Source organism: Haliotis asinina, chromosome 12 (assembly GCF_037392515.1).
Source record: "Haliotis asinina isolate JCU_RB_2024 chromosome 12, JCU_Hal_asi_v2, whole genome shotgun sequence".
In the NCBI taxonomy this organism is placed as follows: domain Eukaryota; kingdom Metazoa; phylum Mollusca; class Gastropoda; order Lepetellida; family Haliotidae; genus Haliotis; species Haliotis asinina.
Genome location: NC_090291.1, coordinates 35198004 through 35219386, shown reverse-complemented (window position 1 = coordinate 35219386; position 21383 = coordinate 35198004). Strand labels below are relative to the sequence as shown.

The 21383-nt window shown below is 41.6% G+C and overlaps 2 protein-coding genes across 2 annotated transcripts in view; one reads left to right on the top strand and one right to left on the bottom strand.

The window, feature by feature from the left end:
* The window catches only part of LOC137258227 (sodium-coupled monocarboxylate transporter 1-like), a 42135-nt gene extending 32618 nt beyond the window's left edge, over positions 1-9517 (top strand). Inside the window, exons 8-14 of the mRNA XM_067795817.1 lie at positions 469-557; positions 2534-2661; positions 3221-3378; positions 3946-4163; positions 5608-5717; positions 6503-6624; positions 7740-9517. Of these exons, the coding sequence (XP_067651918.1) occupies positions 469-557; positions 2534-2661; positions 3221-3378; positions 3946-4163; positions 5608-5717; positions 6503-6624; positions 7740-7778 (864 nt within the window). The 3' untranslated portion in view covers positions 7779-9517. The remainder of the gene's footprint in view (positions 1-468; positions 558-2533; positions 2662-3220; positions 3379-3945; positions 4164-5607; positions 5718-6502; positions 6625-7739) is intronic.
* Positions 9518-11051: 1534 nt separating this feature from the next.
* Positions 11052-21383, bottom strand: LOC137258643 (ATPase WRNIP1-like). Its single transcript, XM_067796341.1, has 8 exons — positions 20685-21383; positions 20168-20362; positions 19223-19467; positions 18510-18742; positions 16786-16941; positions 16025-16104; positions 14026-14191; positions 11052-13241 (listed from the first exon to the last, which is right to left on the bottom strand). Exons 1-8 carry the CDS (start codon positions 21348-21350, stop codon positions 13144-13146), a joined length of 1839 nt encoding a protein of 612 aa, XP_067652442.1. The 5' UTR covers positions 21351-21383; the 3' UTR covers positions 11052-13143.

The window sequence follows — 21383 nt, the reverse complement described above, 5'->3', positions numbered from 1 at the left end:
ATTTTCTGGTGTCCCCCGCCGTGATATTGCTGGAATATTGCTAAAAGCGGCGTAAAACTAAACTCACTCACTCACTCACTAATGTATGGTCGGTATCGATCGGATTAACAATGAACAGACCAGTGAGACTCCGGGTTAGAACTAGTCTTCAGTAACCTGTCGTACGAGTCGACTAACGGGATCGGGTGGTCGGACTCGCTGGCTTGGTTGACACATTTCAACGGTACCCAAATGCGTAGGTCGATGCGATATTGTTGATCACTGGATGGTCTGGTCCAGACTCGATTATTTACAGACCGCCGCCATATGGCTGAAATATTATAACAATCAGCAATCACTCAATCAATATTAACATTGAACAACTTCACATTACTCACAACCACACTGTACGTGTGTTATGTCACTACTGTATAGTACATGGATTAAACAATGGGATCCCCAGCCCTCATTCCACCTTTCTCTCCCCAGCTGGTGCCGATCCTGGTGATGGAGACCTTAGGGATGGTGCCCGGTCTTGCTGGACTCTTCATCTCGTGTGTGTTCAGCGCTGCTCTCAGGTTAGTGTGTAATGACAATCATGATGATAATTTGAGATTGATTGAGTTGTTAGTGATGCACTGCTGGAGTCCTTCACTAAGTCTGCTCAGAGTCGGTCCTTTGTCGGGAAGCATAGCATTCTGAGAAGTGCAGTGTGTGGAACAGAACAGTAGTCCAATCGACTCCTTTTGCCTGGATGAAGTCGGCTGAACTTAAATGTGAAACTGGTGGTTTTCTTTTGCTGCCCAGGACCAGTCACTTCCTAAAACGAAAGATCAATATGAAATGCCGACTTTCCCTCAGCTTGTCAGTGGATGCTCTTCACTAACACAAACAGCATATCTTAGGTACTATGATGGCATGCATATGGCTCACTGCTTTCACTATCGTCTCTGCTATGTCTGTGGCTTTGACTTTAAGGTTCATCTATGGTACAATCCTGAACATGTCCAGGGCATTATGGAAAATGATGCTTTCAAAGTTCATCATATGCAGTCTCAGAAGAATTCCAGCCAACAAACCCGATCTTGTCCTTTTTGATAAATCCAACGGGATTAGTAAGATTCAGGAAAAGCATTATAAACATGCGAACCTCGCTTTTAAAATGTCTCGCTTGCATCCACAGCATACTGTCCTCAGACGCCCCATTGATCTCGGGGCTCTTGGTTTGGGGTACCTCCTGATATCTTGGTGGAGATCAGGAGAATACCTGGGTCCTCCAATGGGAGCACAGTCCTTCTGACACTCTTGCCAGTGCAGTAGGCTGCAGTGTTTGGGAGCATTCCTATTCTCCGGAAAGTTCTTGACGGGACTGAGCAGCGTTTCATGGGAGATGTCCCATTCGCTGTCTGGAGGGGGCAAGGGCCCTGAGCTGAAGATGAGCCTTAACAGCCTGACTGTGCCAGGACCACCCGAACCCTCTCTGCTGCAGTTTCATCGTAATCCGTAAAACATGATGATGGTAATACAGACGAGTGTATTTGTAGAGTGCTAGACACCGTGCACTTATGCATGGACAAAGCGCTGCAAAGTTGTTACAGTCTTATCATTACCTCGGATAACCCAAGCTGCGTGTTAGGCGCAAGTAGGTTATAATCACATGACACATCTCGCCGGATACCTATTTTTCTGGTGGGTGAACACAGGCAACTTTGAACAAACTAGCATGCCTGAGATGGGACCACGTTTCACATGTGTTTCGTTGTGGGGCAGAACTGAAGACCTAGAAACTCCCGGCTGCCAAACAAAGTAACCCATCCAATGACTCTCCGCGATCGACATTGCTTAACTTCAGTTGATTTGTGGCTTGAGCTCTATGCACATGACCACACGTATACCAGACACTGCTGTTTCCATGGGACAGTACGATATTGTATATTTCCCTTCCATTCCCTTACATTAGTGTCTACATATATAAAGTGTGAAGTAATCCTCATTTCTGTTCAAGATTGTTGTGATATACTAGTATACATAATCCGCATACATGGTTTCGTGTGTTTTGGCTATTAACCAATCAGAATTCGACAAATTTATCTTAAGGTTAATACTTACTTTTAAGCAGTATGTAATTTATAAGTAGCGTTTCAGTGGCAGAGTTATATCATTTCATTGTGATGTCATCGTTGCCGATGACGTTACAGTGGTCTGCAAAACATGTGATACAGTTCTAATGATATTTCCTGTAAATACAGTTTGCACTCCAAATTCCAGTTTTGTTTCCTTACCTATCAGCCATATCTGCGCACGTGGGTTTCAGTGATATTTTAAAACCATTAAGCACATGGACTATTGACCTAATTTAATGTTCAGCGGTCGATTTCATGCCTGCTTAATATCATTTACTGAAATGCATGAAATCTATCCGAAACCTGATCCCGACGTTCTGTTTGAAGAAAAGGTAGAAATATTTTACCCTTGTGTTAATTGACCTTGACCTTTACTAACATTCTAATGAAGTCTTGTGTACATAAACGACCCCGACCTTCACGTTGTGCAGTACGGTGTCGTCCGGCGTAAACGCTCTGGCCTTGGTCCATCTTGAGGATATCGTGAAGCCGACATACAAGATCATGACAGGAAGCGCCATGAGAGAGAAGCTCGGGACAGTTATCTCCAAGCTGTTGTGTAAGTGACCCGTGGATAACGTTCAAATTAGTTCATATCAGGTCTACAGGGACCAAGGGAGGCCCAGTTGTCTAAGGCGTCTCAGTTATCGGCGCAGAGTTGCGTCCGATTGTTTGACTTGATGGTGATTCTTTATTTGTTATCAAGATTCTCGCATGTTTGTAGTGTCATCAAAGTGAAAACGTCTAAGACCTGTGTGACATGGCTTACATCTGGAGGGGTGATGTAAACCCAGATAGGGTTCATGCAGGAGGCAAATATACTATCAGTCTCCATAGCCCCTAGTATGGTGATCATCTACCTTCCGTTGCTGGCAATCTCTGGCTTGTTTTTATATTGTAGTGTCATCTATAGTTAACGTATTTTAGATTTAATTGCTAGTTTTAAATTTATGTTTGTGATAATCTAGTTGTTTACTGTCCTGTGCTGACAGATTTTAAAAAGTTACTTTCAATAACTACAAATCCATAATTTAATTTAATCACGATATGGCTGAAATTTTGCCGATATGATTTAAACTTTCAACTCACTCATTCACTCTAACGTTTAATCTCCACAGCACTGCTTTTTGGTCTGTTGACGGTGGGCCTGGCGTTCCTCGCGGGCAAGATGGGAGGAACGATGTTGCAGATCACCCTCAGCTCCTTCGGTATGACAGGCGGTCCCCTCCTCGGCTTGTTTGTCCTCGCCATCTTCGTCCCCTTCGCGACAACACCGGTAAGTACACCAGCATCGCTCCTGATGATTCCACACCTCAGGTAGTATCTTTGTCGACAAATGTTGACATCCGATGGTTTAGGCAAATCATATTCTTACCCATTCAGCACCATATGGTGTCCTTTAAAATTTACACAATTTTCATTCTGTCTCCCTGGGGAGTATACAGCCCATCCTACCATCTATCGTGAAGATCATGGCTAGAATTGATCTTCAGTAACCCATGCTTGTCGTAAGAGGCGACTAACGGGATCGGGGTCAGTCCTCATGACTTGTTTGACACATGCTATCGTATCCCAATCGTGTAGACCGATGCTCTTGATGTTGTTCACTGGATTGTTTGTTCCAGACTCACCATCGGAATATTGTTGAGTTTAGTATTAAGCAACAAACCATCCAACTACTTGTCATTCATTTTGTACATGACATTGAGTGGGGTCACTCACTTTGTATGTAAATTTTAGGGGTATCATTCACCTCCTACATGTTTCTCCATAAAAATCATCTCCACTACCGCTTGCCATCATGAACGGGCCCTTACCCCAGTATTTCTTTACCTTGGTGCAGGGTGCTGTAGCCGCTCTGTTGTCGGGCCTTGTGTTCAGCTTCTGGGTCGTAATAGGCGCAACTGTCAACGGATCTCGACCCCCAACCCTTAACATCACCACCGTCGGCTGTGACGTCATGACGGCCGATAACGCTACGTTCACCGCAGCTACCACCATGAAGTCATTGCTCAGCAACATGACCGTCGTTATGGTAAACACAACCCTGGCTGCCGGGAGGTGAGTAGTGGTAAAAGAACCCCAAGGTTCACAGACACGGTCAAGCATCATTGTGTCGAACTCTGATAACTCGATATCTCTGTTGTCTCGATACAACATCTCGGTCCCGGCAAAATCCTTCAAAACTTATTATTATTCAACTCTTTGAACTCGATACGGATGACTCAACATTTTTTATACCTCGGTGTTCAATTCAGATGGAGGAATATGAACGTTACTGCTTGCTTTATCGACATTGAGGATGAAGAAATATTCTTTAACCAACATTTACTCTCCAATTTTACAACAAAAACAAGCTTCAAAAAACATGTTTTTGAAATATGTTAAAAAAAGAGCCAAAGAGTTTCACTATTTTCACGTAAACATGTGTTAATCTAGATTTGGCTCATATTCTAGACATGTCGGGCGGTGGGGTAGCCTAGTGGTTAAAGCTTCGGCCCTTCGACCCTGGTTCGATTCCTTACTCGGTTCCATTCCGCCGTGATATTGCTCGAATATTGCTAAAGGCGGCGTAAAACTAATCTCACTCACCCTAGACATGCATGGATTGTATATGTGTATAGTTTTTTTGGGACCAGTATGGCAGACTAATATAACTTGTATTGTCGCAAATGAATTCATTGCCATGTTAGTCAGTGTGTTTTGTGAGATGACGGGGTACCCAGTCGTTAAGAACGAATCAATTCGTTGTGCAGAGTTGTCTCCCTTGGTATACCAGAATCCTCTGATATTCTGTTTGTCAGCAGCGTACTGATGCTCTTTGATTTCACCTATAGATAAGGTTTGAGGTGAAGGTGAGGTTAAATGGGGTTTAACGTCTCACTTTAGAATATTTCTGTCATATTACGACGTGCATGTCCGCATGGGGAACGAATCTCAAAGTGATTGCAGGGCAACTGAAACACACCACCTATAGGGCATGCTGCTGAATATTTTCGCACCTAGATATCAACACAGAATAATCTTCAAGACATGCACCATATGCACCAAATGAACCAGAAAGTAGAAAGTCTTGACAGAAAGCGCAAAACGCGTCAAAACCTTGATCCAAACTTGAGAATCGTGAGGGAACATAATGTAACCCAAGTATAACGATGTTCATTAAGTGGTTAAATGTATGTACAGGCAGATTATTCTTGCGTCCAAGCGGTATGTATGTATGAGTAGCCTACTTTATGTTTCATGGATGTAATTAACTTGTACATTATGATGTATACATGTACCCCTAAAGCCACAGAAAGGTGTGTAAATAAAGTTCAGTTCTGAGAAACAATATATCACAATCAGGGCCGGATTCACGCACACCGAGGGGATGCAACTCTACCCGCGAAGTATTTCGTATCAGCGGTCAAGTTCAGCTTGACCCTCTATGGGAACGCCAAGTGTCATTCAGTTTCAGCGATCCATTCACAGCTATTATGTCTTTCATGTTATCTGTCTGCAGGTCACCACCTTCTGAACCCATGGCTATCTACCGTCTCTCGTACATGTGGTACAGCGGATCGTCCGTCCTGGTTGCCTTGGTTGTCGGTATCATCATCAGCATTCTCACAGGTCAGTGTAATACTGTAGGCACCGTCACCAGCCGTGTCACGGGTTATTTAATTACAGTAGGCACCACTACCAGTGTTCTCACCAGTTATGTATTGGCTGCAGGCATCATCACCAGCCTTGTCACCTGTTATGTATTCACTGTAGGCATCGTCACCAGTCTTGTCACTTCAATGTATTAACTGTAGGTATCATCGCTGGCCTTGTCACAGGTTAAGTATTCACTGTAGGCATCGTCACCAGCCTTGTCACCTGTTATGTATTCACTGTAGACACCGTCACCAACCTTGTCACGGATTATTTAGTCACTGTAGGAACTGTCAGCAGTCGCATCAGGGGTTTTGTGTGCAGTGTAGAAGCCATCGTCGGAGATGTGTAATCAGAGCTTGGCGTCGTCACTGGTTAAGCAATCAGTTTCAGTGTCATTGGCATCATTTGATCGTTGTCAGCGTCTTATTTATTATGTGCACACACAAGTCTTAATCACTTAGGCGTCCTTAACACATTTTTTTCTTTCTGAATATTGCTGAAAAATATCTGTAGTGCAGGTACGTTTCAATGAATGTTAACCAAACATAGAGCTGGATTGTAAATTAGTTTTATGATTCGACCCTTATAATATCAATGAGTCTTTGGGAATCTGCGTTTTGTATGGCGCGGGCGGGTATGATTTTACGACACTTCCAACAATATTCCAACAATATGACGCACCTTTGTTGAATGTTTCTCTTTGTTAACTGTTACTATGCCTTTATCATGTAACTGACTACGATGTGCTGGTGTGTTAGGTGGTTTGAGGAAGCCGGACGGGAACCCTGAGCTGGTGATCAACTTGTGGGAGAAACTGAAAACCCTGGCGTCTCGAAACAAGCAACAGTACGTCCTTACTGACGAGACCACCAAACTTGAGGTGAGAATCAACTATTGGTTTGGTTTGGGTGTTGTTTGATTGGTTGGTTGGTTTGTTGTTCAGTGCTGCACCCAGCAATATTTCAGCTATATGCCAGCAGTCTGTAAATAATCGCGTTTCAACCAGACAATCCAGTGATCAGCGGCATGAGCATCGATCTACCCGATTGAGAGACGATAACACGCGTCAGCCAGGTCAGCGAGTCTGACTACCCGATCCCGTTAGTCGCCTTTTACGACAGGCATTGGTTACTGAAGGACAGTTTTAACCCGGGTAGATTAAACTACTGACAAATCACACTATAATATGTTACCTTAACTTACAACATGATGCAAGTAAAGTCCTCAAGTAGCCGCCTAATCATTCAGCATACGACCGAAATGATTTAATTTTTATTTGTATTTTATTCATGTTCAAAAATTTATTTACTATCTCCATCGTTTAAACCCTGTAACTGGCTCCCAACACTCGCATCCACTCATTCTCTTTCCACAGAGGTTACTCGTCATATCTTCCTACGAACAGGGGCCCCTTTCACAAAACTCTCGTAAGCCTAAGGTTTCATAGCTTTTCTCGTAGCATTCGTACCTCCTATACTGTAACATAGGAAGTAGGAATGTTACGAGAAAAGTTACGAGACCTTAGGCTTACGAGAACTTTGTGAAACGGGGCCCTGGTTCGTAGGAAGATATGACAAGTAACCTCTGTAGGAAGAGTGAGTTTAGATTTAGATCACCTTTAGCAATATTCCGGCAATATCGCACGGGACACACCAGAAATGGGCTTCACTTATTGTACCCATGCGGAGAATTGAACCGGGATGTTCGACGTGCGAGCGTACGTTTTAACTACTGGGCTACCCTACCGTCCCGCATCCTCCATTGATCTGGGTCGATGGCGATGAAGTTGGAAATTTAACGAGCGCTTACACATGACCCGATTTCATACTCTTTACTGGCTCTCTTGTTTTCAGACGTATACACGGTATCCGACTCGAAACCACATATTCATTCTGATTTGTTCTGTAAATGCAAGACATATTCGATCTGTACTAAACTTACAGAATATAGATTTGGAAAAGATACGTCTTACGCTTTTCCCTGTCTCTATTCCAGACCCACTGCCTACCAGAATCAGTACACCTTGAGCGATGACAGCTTTAGAGGAACTGGCATCAGCTCTGGATTTTCCTCCGGGCAGGTCGAAAACTGCACCTCATTGTATAGAGAAGTGTCTGCCAAGGTGTGTCTCCATTACCCAACAATCCGTCCCATGAATACCACCAAGACTGTTCCAGATGCTAGGACACCTTGGTTAGAGCAGCTGATTGTCATGGAAACTGTTGACCTCGGGAGGAGTTTTGTTCAGAATGTTTCCTCGGAGGAGAGGATGTTTGGGAAATATTTCTGGAAATTTCATGATTGGACATGCATATCTTGGCCATGACAATGAACAATTGTTGATTCATTATAATCACATGTACTGTAGATAAATTGTTTTGTACAAAGGTTTGTACCAAGACGTTTTGTACTGAGGCAGCTGCGTCGAGTTTTGACGCTGCCCGACAATGTTGTTTTATTGTTGTATGATGTTTTATTTCAGCTGGGTAGGATATACAGGATCAAGGTCAGTAAGATTTTGAACTCGCTAAATCTGCAGAGAAATAAGCTCAAGAACAATACACACACTCTCTGTCTCTCTTGTAAGTTTCGTACATTTCTATAAAATAAATGCCTGGTTGCGTTTTAATACTTCCAAAATGCATTCACAAGATGTATCAAACCTGCCAGTCCCTCATCATATAGTTTGAGACTCACGCTTATATTACTCTCAATACAAAAATAATAAATTTAACCATCTTAAAAGCATAAATAAGTATGACAACATAGTTTTCGGTGAGGTTTCTGACAAAGGAACTTCCATAGTGGTTTGCAGGCGGTATGGGCCGGTCGCCCTTGGATCCTGGTATTTCAAACATTTTTCTGGGATTGGAAGCTCCGAAGAAAAACAATTCATGTCACAATAACCGTTCCCTCTGAGAAGGGAAACCGGGGTCAGTTATGGTAACTACGGGGCACATTTTACAAGGGCGATTACTCTGAATGTTTTCGCTCAAGCAACGTGTACGTGAATAGAGTTATTTCCCTTTGCTTTCCTGTATTACCCATACATGCGTTTTTAACATAATAGCAAATGTTTAAAAAAAACGAATATAACGTTCTTAAATCAGGTTATGTTGTTTCGTATGAACTTAACCTTTCAAGTGTAAAATTGAGCTGTTACAACATATTTTGAAGTAAAAATATTTGAGAAGCCCTAGATCTAAGTTGTTGACATGTGACGTGGATGAAACATGCCTACTTCCATGATCGGGGGCAATTGCAACACTGTTATGTTACTTACTATTCAATATGACTACCAACAGTGACCGAGAAGGCAGCTTTGGGATGATGCGGGTGTTGCAATCAGATATGGTTGAAGTGATTTGAAACCTGTGATTAAAGACAAGTAGAATCGAGTGGTTTCCCAAATAACCGTAGAAGTTGGTACGTTAAAACTCGCAGAGGGCATTGCTTGTACGTGCAGCGGTTTCCTGCCTGTGAAAACGTTTAATACCTCTTTGTTGTACCCACGTCTATTTTTATTACGTATATAAACATTTTTTTATGCAGGTTTATGTATTGCTAGTATGTGTCGTTCACGATTTTGTGGAGTCATTTGAATCACAGTGTCACATTTGATAGATATTCCACGTTGTCCCAGTGTTGTTCCTGTTATTTACAATTGTGTTGTAAACGTGATAATAAGAATATTATTGTAAAAACACTGAAAACGTATATGTACTCTTACATAAACAGTTTGAGACGTCAGCTTATTACAAGGGTAAATTTACAAAGGCAAGTACACATTAAAATGTTTTCTTTAACCGAAAGCTTGAAATACGTTTGTTATTTTGTTGTATCTGTGCTGGCAAGCGACCGGTTATCGCCGCAATAACTGGCTCTTGCGCTTGAGCAGGGAGCTTGATGTTACCTCTCGTTTTTTTGTTTTTTTTTGTTATGTATCAAATATATGAAATACTACGGAAGTAGAAAAAATCAAGCTGTCTGCTCAAGCGCTACAGCCTGGTGTTGGTGATAGCTGGTACGCGGCGATAACTGGTCGCTAGCCAGTAGATGTAAAAAGTGAGTGGGCACAAAGATAATAAGAAGGAACACACAAACTTTTGTTCCGTATTTTGAAGAAGATACCTTGTTTTGTCTCCGCCCTTTTAATCACTAATAGCTCTGTGGAGAGGGGAAATTGGGTACAACGTCATACTTGAGAATACTTCGCTTGTAAACGACGTGAATGCGTGTGTGCATATGGCTGCTTGTCAGCCAAGACTTAAACTGGTTTTATAGTGCCAGTTCAATGAGATCCAATGCCGCAGTCAGCATGAATATCCCACTCAGACACATTATGATGACCCCGAGGCGACCTGTCCCTCTTGTAACCATTAATGCCGACCGCCAGGCACGGAACAAGAAGTATCATATTTCAACATCTTTTGATATGACACGACCAGGGATCGAACTCGCGACTTTCTGCCCTCCAGGAGACTATAATCACTATATAGCGGCACCGATGATGAACAGGGTGACTGGGTAAACACCACACTACCAGACACAGACTGGTGTGAGGTCATTAACACCAGGCATAATCAATACAAGAGTCATCAGAAGATGACATATCCCCCCGGCCCCCACATATTTGAAAGGACAAATCATCAGACAGTTACTTGATGTTTTCTTACATTACGGTTTAATCGTTTCCAAGGAAGTCATAAAAAATATAAATGCCATATATCTGTAAACAGTAAAAGGCACCATTTAAAGATCTGTCTCATATATCTGCCAAGATCTGTTAAAAGATATGAAATAGTTTTCGAGTCGTGTTCTGGAAACGAAGCCCATCCCACCATCTTGAGACTAAGTCAGAATCGTTTCCATGGGAATCGAGAAACTAAGAAATCACAAAAACCTGTAAATAGCAAAAGGCAGCATTTTAGCTTCTGATTTAGTTTTCTGCTGCACTGAGCAGTATTCCAGCCATATGGCAATGGTTTGTAAATAACCGCGTCAAAACCTGACAATCCAGTGATCAGTAGCATGAGCATTGATCCATACAAATGGGTAGAATAGGCCTTTAGAAGCCCATGCTTGCCACAATAGGCGACTATGCTTGTTGTCAGAGGCAACTAACGGCATAAGATGGTTCGGCCCGCTGACTTAAGTGACACATGTCATCGGTTCCAAATCGCGCAGATCACTGGATTGTCTGGTCCAGAGTCGATTATTTACAAATTGCTGCCATATAGCTGGAATATTGCTGAGTGTGGCATAAAACTCAACCCACTCACTCATTAATGGAAGAAAGAAATAAGATTCACTGGGGTACTGAAATGTTTCAGCGAAGTTTTTTATTTGCTTCAATTTTTGGTCAAGGACATACACATCCACATTGATTTTAGCATGTGCAGTCTCAATTTGACTTTCAGTCATGACATTCGTTATTTTGGTCATTGTACACAAATAGCATAGAGAGAGTTCTAACAATGTAAAACTTTGCCGATCAATTCCAATCAGCTGTTTTGATTTTTGTTTAATAGTGACACATCAAGTAAGACTGATAAAGTGAATAAGTAATACGAGGGTTGGTCAAAAGGCTCTTAGCCTAGGTAACTTCTAGACTGGTGACACCAACTAATCTTAGGAGTGTTGTTGGACAGTATATTTCACTGAAATAGATCAACTAGTTCAAAAGCAACAGGTCCTTGAAGCATACTGGGGTATACATATGAGTACAGCAGATTTGAGCTCATCATTACCGGCATAGCGTTTTCTACAGAGATGCTCCTTCAGTTTTGGAAATACCTAAACGCCGCTTGGGGCCAGATCAGGTGAATATGGAGGATGAGGAAGTTCTTCAAAGCCACATTGATGTACTGCAGACTTTGACAATTGAGAGTTGTGATACAAAGCATTGTCATATAAAATCAGAACTCCAGCCCTCAACATCTCTCTACTTCTGTATACCAAAGTATGCTTCAAGGACTGGATGCTTACTTTTGAACTAGTTGATCTATTTGAGTAAAATAACTGGAAATGGTGATGAAGAACACTGTCCAACAACACTCCTAAGATTAGTTGGTGTCACCAGTTTATGTAGGCATAGAACTTTATGACCAGTCCTCGTATATTCAGCACCTTTTAGCCATAGGCCCTTGTGTCTTTGCGATGACCAAAATATTGTTTTTGAGATGGCCCCTGATACAAAATTCTTCAAAATAAATGCAAGCATTCAACAGTCAGAGGGCTGGCAAAGACATCTCATCAAGGGACACAAGAAATGGGCTTCATATAATGTACAGATGTGGGCAGTAAAACCTGGGTCTTCAGCGTGAAGAGCATACACAAGACTACTCTACGCCCCTAGATAGAAGGAACGGAGAATAATGTTTATGACCTGCTCAATGAAGAATCAAGCAGCAAATCTCCAATTCTCTTTAAAGGATATCTTTTAAATATGTTGAAACAAAACAGGTGAAAAAGCTCTATACCTCCACAAGTTCGTTCAGGACTTTTCTAGTTACAAAACTGTAGAATGTGTCATCCTGTCTGAAACGACTAGTATGGAGTTCTAACCAAAGTCAGATCATGACAGACCCATAAGATCTGGGTTCGAAATGATCTTCAGCAACCCATGATTGTCATAAGAGGTGATTACTGTGACCTGTTCCATGTATTAAAGGCCTAAACATGTTGTGGTTCCGATTTAGGAGAAAACATCATGTGCTGGCCAATTTCCGGGTGTTATTGAGTAATATTCCTGTGCTTCAAATACTCAATTACACCAGGAAACTGGCCAGCACATGATGTTTATCGACATTGTAAACAAAAAAGTAAACCAAAGGGTCTCACTGTCTGCACTCCTTTACATCGAGGAGTACAGCTAGGAAGTGTCATAAGCTGGCCGTTTCAGCTGGTTCCCATGGCAGCATCTGGTGTTGCTCATTTGTGACGTCATTCTAACTTTATGTCACAATATGGTTTGAATGATGTCACCACTGTCATTGTTTGCAATGTTTCTACGTGTCAATATGTAGTGAACAGTTTTGCAGTTTCCGGGAATCAAATATTTGATCATGTTTTTCAACCAAAATACAGATTACAGAACACAGTGACTTTTGGTTTACAATACCAGACTGACCCTTGAATTCTGGTGCCAACCCTATTTTTTTTAAGCAGTATGAATAAAACAAGCTTTCAGATACCATTGTTTTTCCCAGCACCTACGGACATTCTGATAGAGAAAGTTGACATGCTACCACAAGCTTGACTGAATAAAAAAATTACTTCTAAAAAAAGGTTAAAAATAAAATATAAATGCCGCCTATCTACCCTAAATTTCAGAGACCACAACATTTTTTTTATCTGATCAAAGTGATGGTGTGCCATGTTCAAGGGGAGACAACTCTCATGTGAAGAAGTCTGTACCCCTGAGCTCCTCTGGGAAGTACTCCTGGTCCACGGGCTCGCTGAAGTCTGGATTATACTTGTAGCCTTTCCCATAGTCTGAAACAGAGCGTGAGTTGTGTTTTGTACAGAAACAATCACAGCATCCTGCACAGAAAGTCACAGAATCCTGCTACAAAATCTGGAGTCTCGTCACAATATGTGAAACAATACAAGTCACGTCACAATGTAACCCTCCTTAAATACATACTCTTCCCCTACCAAATCTACCTATTCCACACCTCCCCACCTTGCCTATACACCCCTCCCTCACAAGACATCCCATGATGCTTAGCCATCTTCACCATCGCCTTGCACTACCAGGTGGTGGGGTAGCCTAGTGGTTAAAGCATTCACTCCTCATGCCAGAGACCCAGGTTCGATTCCCCACACGGGTATAATGTGTGAAGCCCATTTTCTGGTGTCCCCCGCCGTGATATTGCTGGAATATTGCTAAAAGCGGCGTAAAACTAAACTCACTCTCAGTCTCTCTCTCACCCTTGCACTACCACACCCAATACATCCAAACCCCTGAAGAACCATGATAGAACTGGTCTTCAGCAGCCAATGTTTGTAAGAAGCAACTAATGGGATTGGATGGTAAGACTCACTGACTTTGTTTACACATGTCACAGTATCCAAACTAAATACATCGATGCTCAAGCTGTTAATCACTGGATTGTCTGGTCCAGGCTGAATTATTTACAGACTGCAGCAATACATTTGGAATATTGCTGACTGTGGCGTTTAACAACAAACAACAACACAGCTTTCATTCATCAACAAACCCTCTTCAGTATATAAACAGTTAGTTTATAACTCTCAATCCCAGTATTCAACTTACTGAGGCTCTTCATGAGTTTGGTGGGAGCATTCCGCAGATGAAGTGGAACAGATGGAAGGGGCCCCTGATGTTCCTGTACGCTTGACTTGGCATTCCTGTATGCCTTGTAGATCTCCACAGACTTGGGGGCTCTAGCCATGTATACCACACACTGTGCCAGTATAACCTAGGGAATGTTGCAATACGTAACCAAGAGCTTTACTCTGTGAACATCTACACTAGTACAAAGGGACAAGGGGACCCTAACAGTAATGAGCTTTTATAAAATTCTTAATAACAAGCACTGTTACTAAGGTGACATAATCCCCCATCACAAATTATCAAATCAAACTTTGATATCTTGCTATGTAGTGATCCGTCCTTGAGATATCTTGGTGACAAGCTTAACACGCAATTTTCGGCCATCTCTGAACACATTCTCAAGAACCCTGGACATTCAATTCGATGGGAGGACACTAGGATACTATCTACCAACAACAATAAACTGGCGCCAAAGGAAACTGCAAGAGGTAACATTATCCTATCATGCGTAATGTATCACCATTGGCTTCCATCCTTATCCCCAATCATGTACATCGTCCTTACCCCGTATCTGTGTTATGTAAACATATCCAATCAACTGTAATGCATTACCATTGGCTTCCATCATTGTTATCATAACTATCGGCTTCCTATCAGTGCTTGTTTATACTGGCTTCCAGCTTTCGTTCACTCATTCCACTTGTTACTTTGTTATTGTTTTACCTGTACATATAAATACACCTCTGTACCCCCTTTCTCAATCACCTGATGAAGGAGTAAGCATTAACTCCGAAACGTTGTGTTCTCACATAAAGAAGTTGATATCCATAAAAATCTTCATTCTTATGTATTTTCACTTCTAAATGACATTCAAAGACTTTCACTGTAATGTTAAAAATAATGTGAAGGTCACTCAAATCAACTGGGCTCTGTGCCTTCCCTTGATAAAACTTGATGTGGAATATGAAGAAAATCCAGTGAAGACTACTTGAGATATCTTGCTGACAAAGGTAATACATTAAAGTCGCCTTGTGACCTTGAAATGAGGGTCAAGGTCCGTGAACCTGATTGGGACCTTTCTTACACTGTGATGAACCTAGGTACCAAATATAAAAAGAATCTAGTCAACGGTTCTTAAGATATTCCAATTTGTACATACACCCCAACAGACAGAGCCAAATACTACGAGTATATCCCCCGCTTCGCGCTAAACTTGCGCCAGAGGATAATAATAACAATAATAACCATTTGTTATGTGCTATAATCCACTCACTAGTACATACTCAAAGCACAAGGGAAAGGGAGTCTGTCTGTTATTCATAGTGGAGAAAAGTCTTCAGTTGTGATTGGAAGCTCTCAGAGAATCTGTGCCATTGATAAAGATGGGCAGTGAATAGCTTTACAGCATAGCATTGAAAACAGAATATATTTCAAACATACAATATCTGTATTTACTGAAAGGCCATAGGATCATATAAACTAATGCTTAGTCTCTGAATATATATATATTTTGATTATTATAAATAAACTGACTTAAATTGACTGGGACACTAAAACTGACAAAGGACAGCGTTTAAAATTTGGGAACGGTCTATTTTCATCTCTGAAGGTAAATTTTCAAAAGCAGCCTGTCCTGGTCTTGTTACTTTTACCCCCAACAGTAAATATTTCATAATATCAGACATGTTCTCTTGTCATCAGTTTGGGGTGTTTAAGGTATTAGGAAAATTATGTTAAAAAACTTGGGCAGTTCATGTCAAGACAGCCAATTGCAACATATGTACATTCAATTTTTTGTTGAAAACTGGACAAGCAAGTTTGTATCTGAGCTGGTAATTTTTCAAAGCTGTCTGGCTTGAAATTTGGAGAGTTTTAAACACTAAGGGTCATCACACCAGTATAGGTGTTGCATTTTCTATCTGACAATGCATGCTATATGATAAATCAATATTTTCTTGTAAGAGGGTACTGGTCTCACATCACACTCTGGCATCCCGATGAAGTGGCACGCTTGGTATGCCGCCACAGCCTGGTTGAGTGCAAGAGGATCCGCCAAACCTAGAAGTCAGAATTTACAGTCAAATACGATGTAATAACATCTTCCTATACCATATGCAATATTAAAACTTACTAGGAACCATGTTTCTAGTGTGCAAATGAAGTTGGTTGGTTTATTGTTTAACACTGCATTCATCCATATTCCACCTAAATGGTGGCAGTCTGTAAACAATCAAGTCTGGACCGCACAATCCAGTGATAAATGCATCATGAGCATCGATCTGTGCAACTGGGATACAATGATGTGTCAAACAAGTCAGCGAGTCTGACCACCAAATAACTTGAGTTGCCTCTTATGACAATCATTGCTTGCTGAAGATCAATTCTAACCCAGATCTTCATGGATGGAAGGAAGTTACTGAAGAGTTGAGTTACTGAAGATCAGTTCTAAACCAGATCTTCATGGGTGGAGATAAGCATGAGTCACTGTAGACCAATTCTAACCCAGATCTTCAAAAGTGGAGACAAGCATGGGTGACTAAAGATCAATTCTTACCTGATCTTCACGAGTGGAGACAAGCAAGGGTTACTGAAGATTAATTCTGACCCAGATCTTTACGGGTCATGCAAATAAAGACAGTCAAGTTGGACTCAAATGTCTTTCAGAACACATGCAGCTGTGTCATTATGTGTTACTACTTAGGCAATCACTTCCAGCATCACAAGCACTAATGCACCTACCTATGTCCTCACTGGCCAGCCTAACAAGTCTTCGGGCCACATACAGCGGGTTCTCTCCCCCTTCCAGCATCCGTGCCAGCCAGTATAGGGCAGCATTAGCATCCGAGCCTCGAATAGATTTATGCATCGCAGATATGATATTGTAGTGTTCTTCACCTGTGAAGGATGAGAAGTGAAACGTTGTTGAATGTTATGCTAAACAGATTTGTTTTTTGGGGGTGATAACTAAGCAATGGCAATATATCCGCAGTATTACAATGGGGAAGATTATGACTGATATTCACACTTAACCAGTGAGAGAAAATGGTGGTGTGATGATCCAAAGTTTTAACCAATGGGCAATCCCATTAAGTGAGCAGAGTGAGTGAGTGAGTGTTGTTTCAAAGCACTTTTAGCAATGTTCCAGCTCTAACATGGAAGGAGAAACCAGAAATGGGCTTCATACATTGTACCCATGTAGGGAATCGAACCCAGGTCCTCAGCATGATGAGTTAATGCTTAAACCATTAAGCTACACCAACACCGACCCCTTTAGGCCACCTTAAAGAAACTGTGGGCAACAAACTTCCTTCAGAGCACAAAGGAAAACATTATGCAGCAGAAAAGTGGGCAACCTTAAGTTATAATAACACAAATTTTTAGTTGTTTACAAAACACATTTTCACACTCAAATATGTTAATTCATGTTAGTATGGAACATCACAAAGCCCTGGGCACAAACTTGCTTTTTTCAAAATAGTTGTATACTGGAAATATTGAAATTAAATGCCTATCTGCACAGACCCATGCAGGTCTATGTTAGAACTGATCTTCTGTAAACCCTACTTGTCATTTGAGGCAACTATCAGGATGGGGTGGTTTAGACTCATGATTTGGTTGACACATTTCATTGGTTCCTAGTTGCACAGATCAATGCTCATGCTGTTGATCACTGGACTGTCTGCTCTAACTCTATAATTTACAGACCATATCCATATAGCTGGATTGCAGTGTAAACCTAAATGTAGTCACTCACTCACCCACCCTGTTTGAAAAGTTTTAACTGAATGATTCTGATGTGTCAGCAGAATGTTCCAAGCAATGCAACTGAGTTCAACTTGATCAAACACCCTTGAGATTAAAGTGAGTGAGTGAGTGAGTTTAGTTTTACGCCGCACTCAGCAATATTCCAGCTATATGGCGGCGGTCTGTAAATAATCGAGTCTGGACCAGACAATCCAGTGATCAACAACATGAGCATCGATCTGCGCAATTGGGAACCGATGACATGTGTCAACCAAGTCAGCGAGCCTGACCACCCGATCCCGTTAGTCGCCTCTTACGACAAGCTGAGTCACCTTTTATGTGAGATTAAATATAGCACTGGGAGACTATTGGGATTCAACCCTGTTGTTGAATCCTGTCACAGCCAAGGGATGTAACTCGGGACAGAAATCAATCTGTTTTATTTCATTTGAGGCCAAACAGTTTTTGACTAAAACAAAATCCAATAATTGCAACAAAACCAAATTTTATCGCATAAAAAATTTGATAATATTCAACAGCCAGATGTGCATGTTGCACACGTGAAATTGAAAATACACTACACACACTTGTTGATTACTTGACTGTTCTACCAGAAAGTGGTCCCCACGGTGTTAGTGAGCAAACTCATTGGTCTCAAATGAAATCAAATGGACTGAAGTAAAACCAATGTACCAACTCTGGGGTAGACAACCACCAACCTGTTCGATCATACAAAACATGTGACCTCTGCAGACCCTCCTTCACATGATCTGTGTTGACGATGACAACGTTCTGGTTCATGTTTCCATTACTCTGTGTCGCAGAAGAAAATTTGGATGAGATGACTCGTGACTGCACTGCCATCTGGAGGCCATTGAGGGAAGCTCGAGCATCTCCATCGCACAGGTTCGCCAGGGTCATGATTGCATTCTTCTCTACCCACACAGGAGGACTGATGGCCGAACAAACAGGCAGATCAAGTTTTGTTTGAAGCTTAAACAAACTTAGCAATAAGGCAGCAGTATGATGACAGTGTGCTAACAATCAGGTCTGGGCCAGATAAACTAGTGATTGATAATATGAGCAACACCCCATATCGGTAGTTGAGAAAAGTAGCAAACAAAAGATGGCCTAAGGTTTATCACTCAATCAAATTTAGACATGACTCAAAATAGGCATAATTGAAAACAGATGAACTGGATTAAATTAAGTAGTGTTTAAGCCAGATTTCAACAACATTCTAATTATATCATGGCATGCTAGTGTAATATTGGAGGAAGCTGAACGTCTTTGAAATTAATCACTAAAATGAAACCCTTGAACGTGGAACGTACGTTATATTTGGGATTACAGTATCTTGTAATCCCAATATATGTAAATGATGTTTCACGTTTTTATCCAAACCATAAATATATACATGATGTCATCAAACCTGTCTCCATGATCCTGTGCCTCGTGGGAATCGTCTTCTATATCTTGTTGAGATTCGAACACCCTCCCACCAAGCTCTTCTAGAGCTCTGTAGAGAATTACACACAGATCTTCAGACGTGAGCTTGTCCAAAACGATGACACGACACCGACTGAGTAAGGCCCCATTGACCTGGAAGGATGGATTCTCGGTGGTTGCACCAATCAGAGTGAGTGTACCATCTTCCACATGGGGCAGCAGGGTGTCCTGCCAAGAGTGAGTGAGTGAGTGAGTGAGTGAGTGAGTGAGTGAGTGAGTGAGTGAGTGAGTGAGTGAGTGAGTGAGTGAGTGAGTGAGTGAGTGAGTGAGTGAGTGAGTGAGTGAGTGAGTGAGTGAGTGAGTGAGTGAGTGAGTGAGTGTGCTGCATCACACTGAAGCATATTTCAAGCATATTATAATCATGACACAATACTGATTTCCTGCCTTCAATTCCCACTAGTCCGCTAGCCCATGGACAGGTACAAATCCCACAGCAGTGGTCTTCATTTACCTCCGTTACCTGAGAGCTATAATTCTGAACTTGTTTTCAATGCATTGAATTTCGCTGTCAGAAACTGACAGAAAATGGAAACATAGTCTCTTACTCGCTATACAGACAGAAAGTTAATGAAACTGTTTTGGCATATCTTGGAGATATGCATTTAGGGACCTTTCATCTATTTGGTACATGATCTGGGGGTTAACAATTTTGTACATAATAATTAATAATTGAATTTGAACATGATATGCAAAGGGAGAGGGGGTACTTACTTTGTACATAAATTTTAGGGTTGGTCATTCACATTGTACATGCTCCCCCTTGCCATAAATTATGAACCGTCCCTTATTTAAGACTATTGTTAATATACTTCCTATCTATACACAAAGGAATGGAGGAACCGCATGGTGAAAGAAAGACAAGCTGTACCTGCTGTGTTTTGTTGAATCTGTGTATTTCATCCAGAAACAAAATAGTCTTCTTCCTGAACATCTTCTGGTCGTTCTTGGCAACAGTGACCACCTGTTTGACATCACTGGTTCCAGCCGCTGCTGCAGACAGCTGAACAAACTTGATGTTGCTGTGAGATTTACAGTTATTGGCGATAATCCGGGCTAGGGTTGTCTGAAAATGTATGGTGTCATAGAATTCCTGACATTGGTATTACAACAGAAAACTCAGGTTATATATATGCTTATAAGAATTTGTGAATGCAAAAACCCATCTGAACTGAGAGAGTGCGTGAGTTTAGTTTTACACCTTCAGCAATATCCTTGCATTATCATTGCTTTGGTGCCAAAAATGGGCTTCACACATTGTGCCTATGTGCGGAATCTTTGCACATTTCTGTGTCAAATAAATATTAAATTGTTGAAATAATGAAAATGCAAAATTAAATTCGACTAATTAACTCAATATATCTTTACACATGACAAAAGATATTTGCCTTTCCACATCCTGGGGGTCCCCAGAGCACCATGGAGGGGATGTGATTGCCTTGCAGCAGTGAGTGTAGGAGGCTTTCTCTACCCACAGCTTTAGTTTGCCCCACATACTGGTCAAGGCTTGTGGGTCTCATCCGCTCTGCCAAGGGAGCAAACTTGTTCTTGCTGCTGCTTGTGCTTGACGGCCTTTCTTGTGTTGCATTTGAAAGCCTGGATGAACTGGGTAACTCTCGGTTTGGAATTGAACTATGAAAAATGTTTTTAATGTTGGAAGGCTTGGTCGTTGCCGATGTTTTGGTCGTTGTTGACGTTTTGAAGTTTTGGGATTTCCCTAAATGTTGATCATTGTCGTCGTCTAATATGGAGACATCATCATCACTGTCATTAACAGTTTTGTCAGTTTCCTTTTGTTCGGATTCATGTTTCGATCTAGTTTTCGTACTTTCGGACAGTTTCGCCTTTTTTGACACACTAGATTGTCTGAAAAATCCCCATCCCGTGTCTTCTGACCTGTCGCTCGACTTGCGTTTGTTCGACTTTGACATTGTGTCGGCCTCAGTGGATTCGGAATTTGACAGATTGAGGCATTCATTGACATGTGTGTTTATGAAAGAAGAGGGGAAGAACTTCCCGCAAACAGGACACTCAGCTTTCGAATTTGATTCCATATCCCGATGTCAGGATGCTGTGGAGCCAAGATT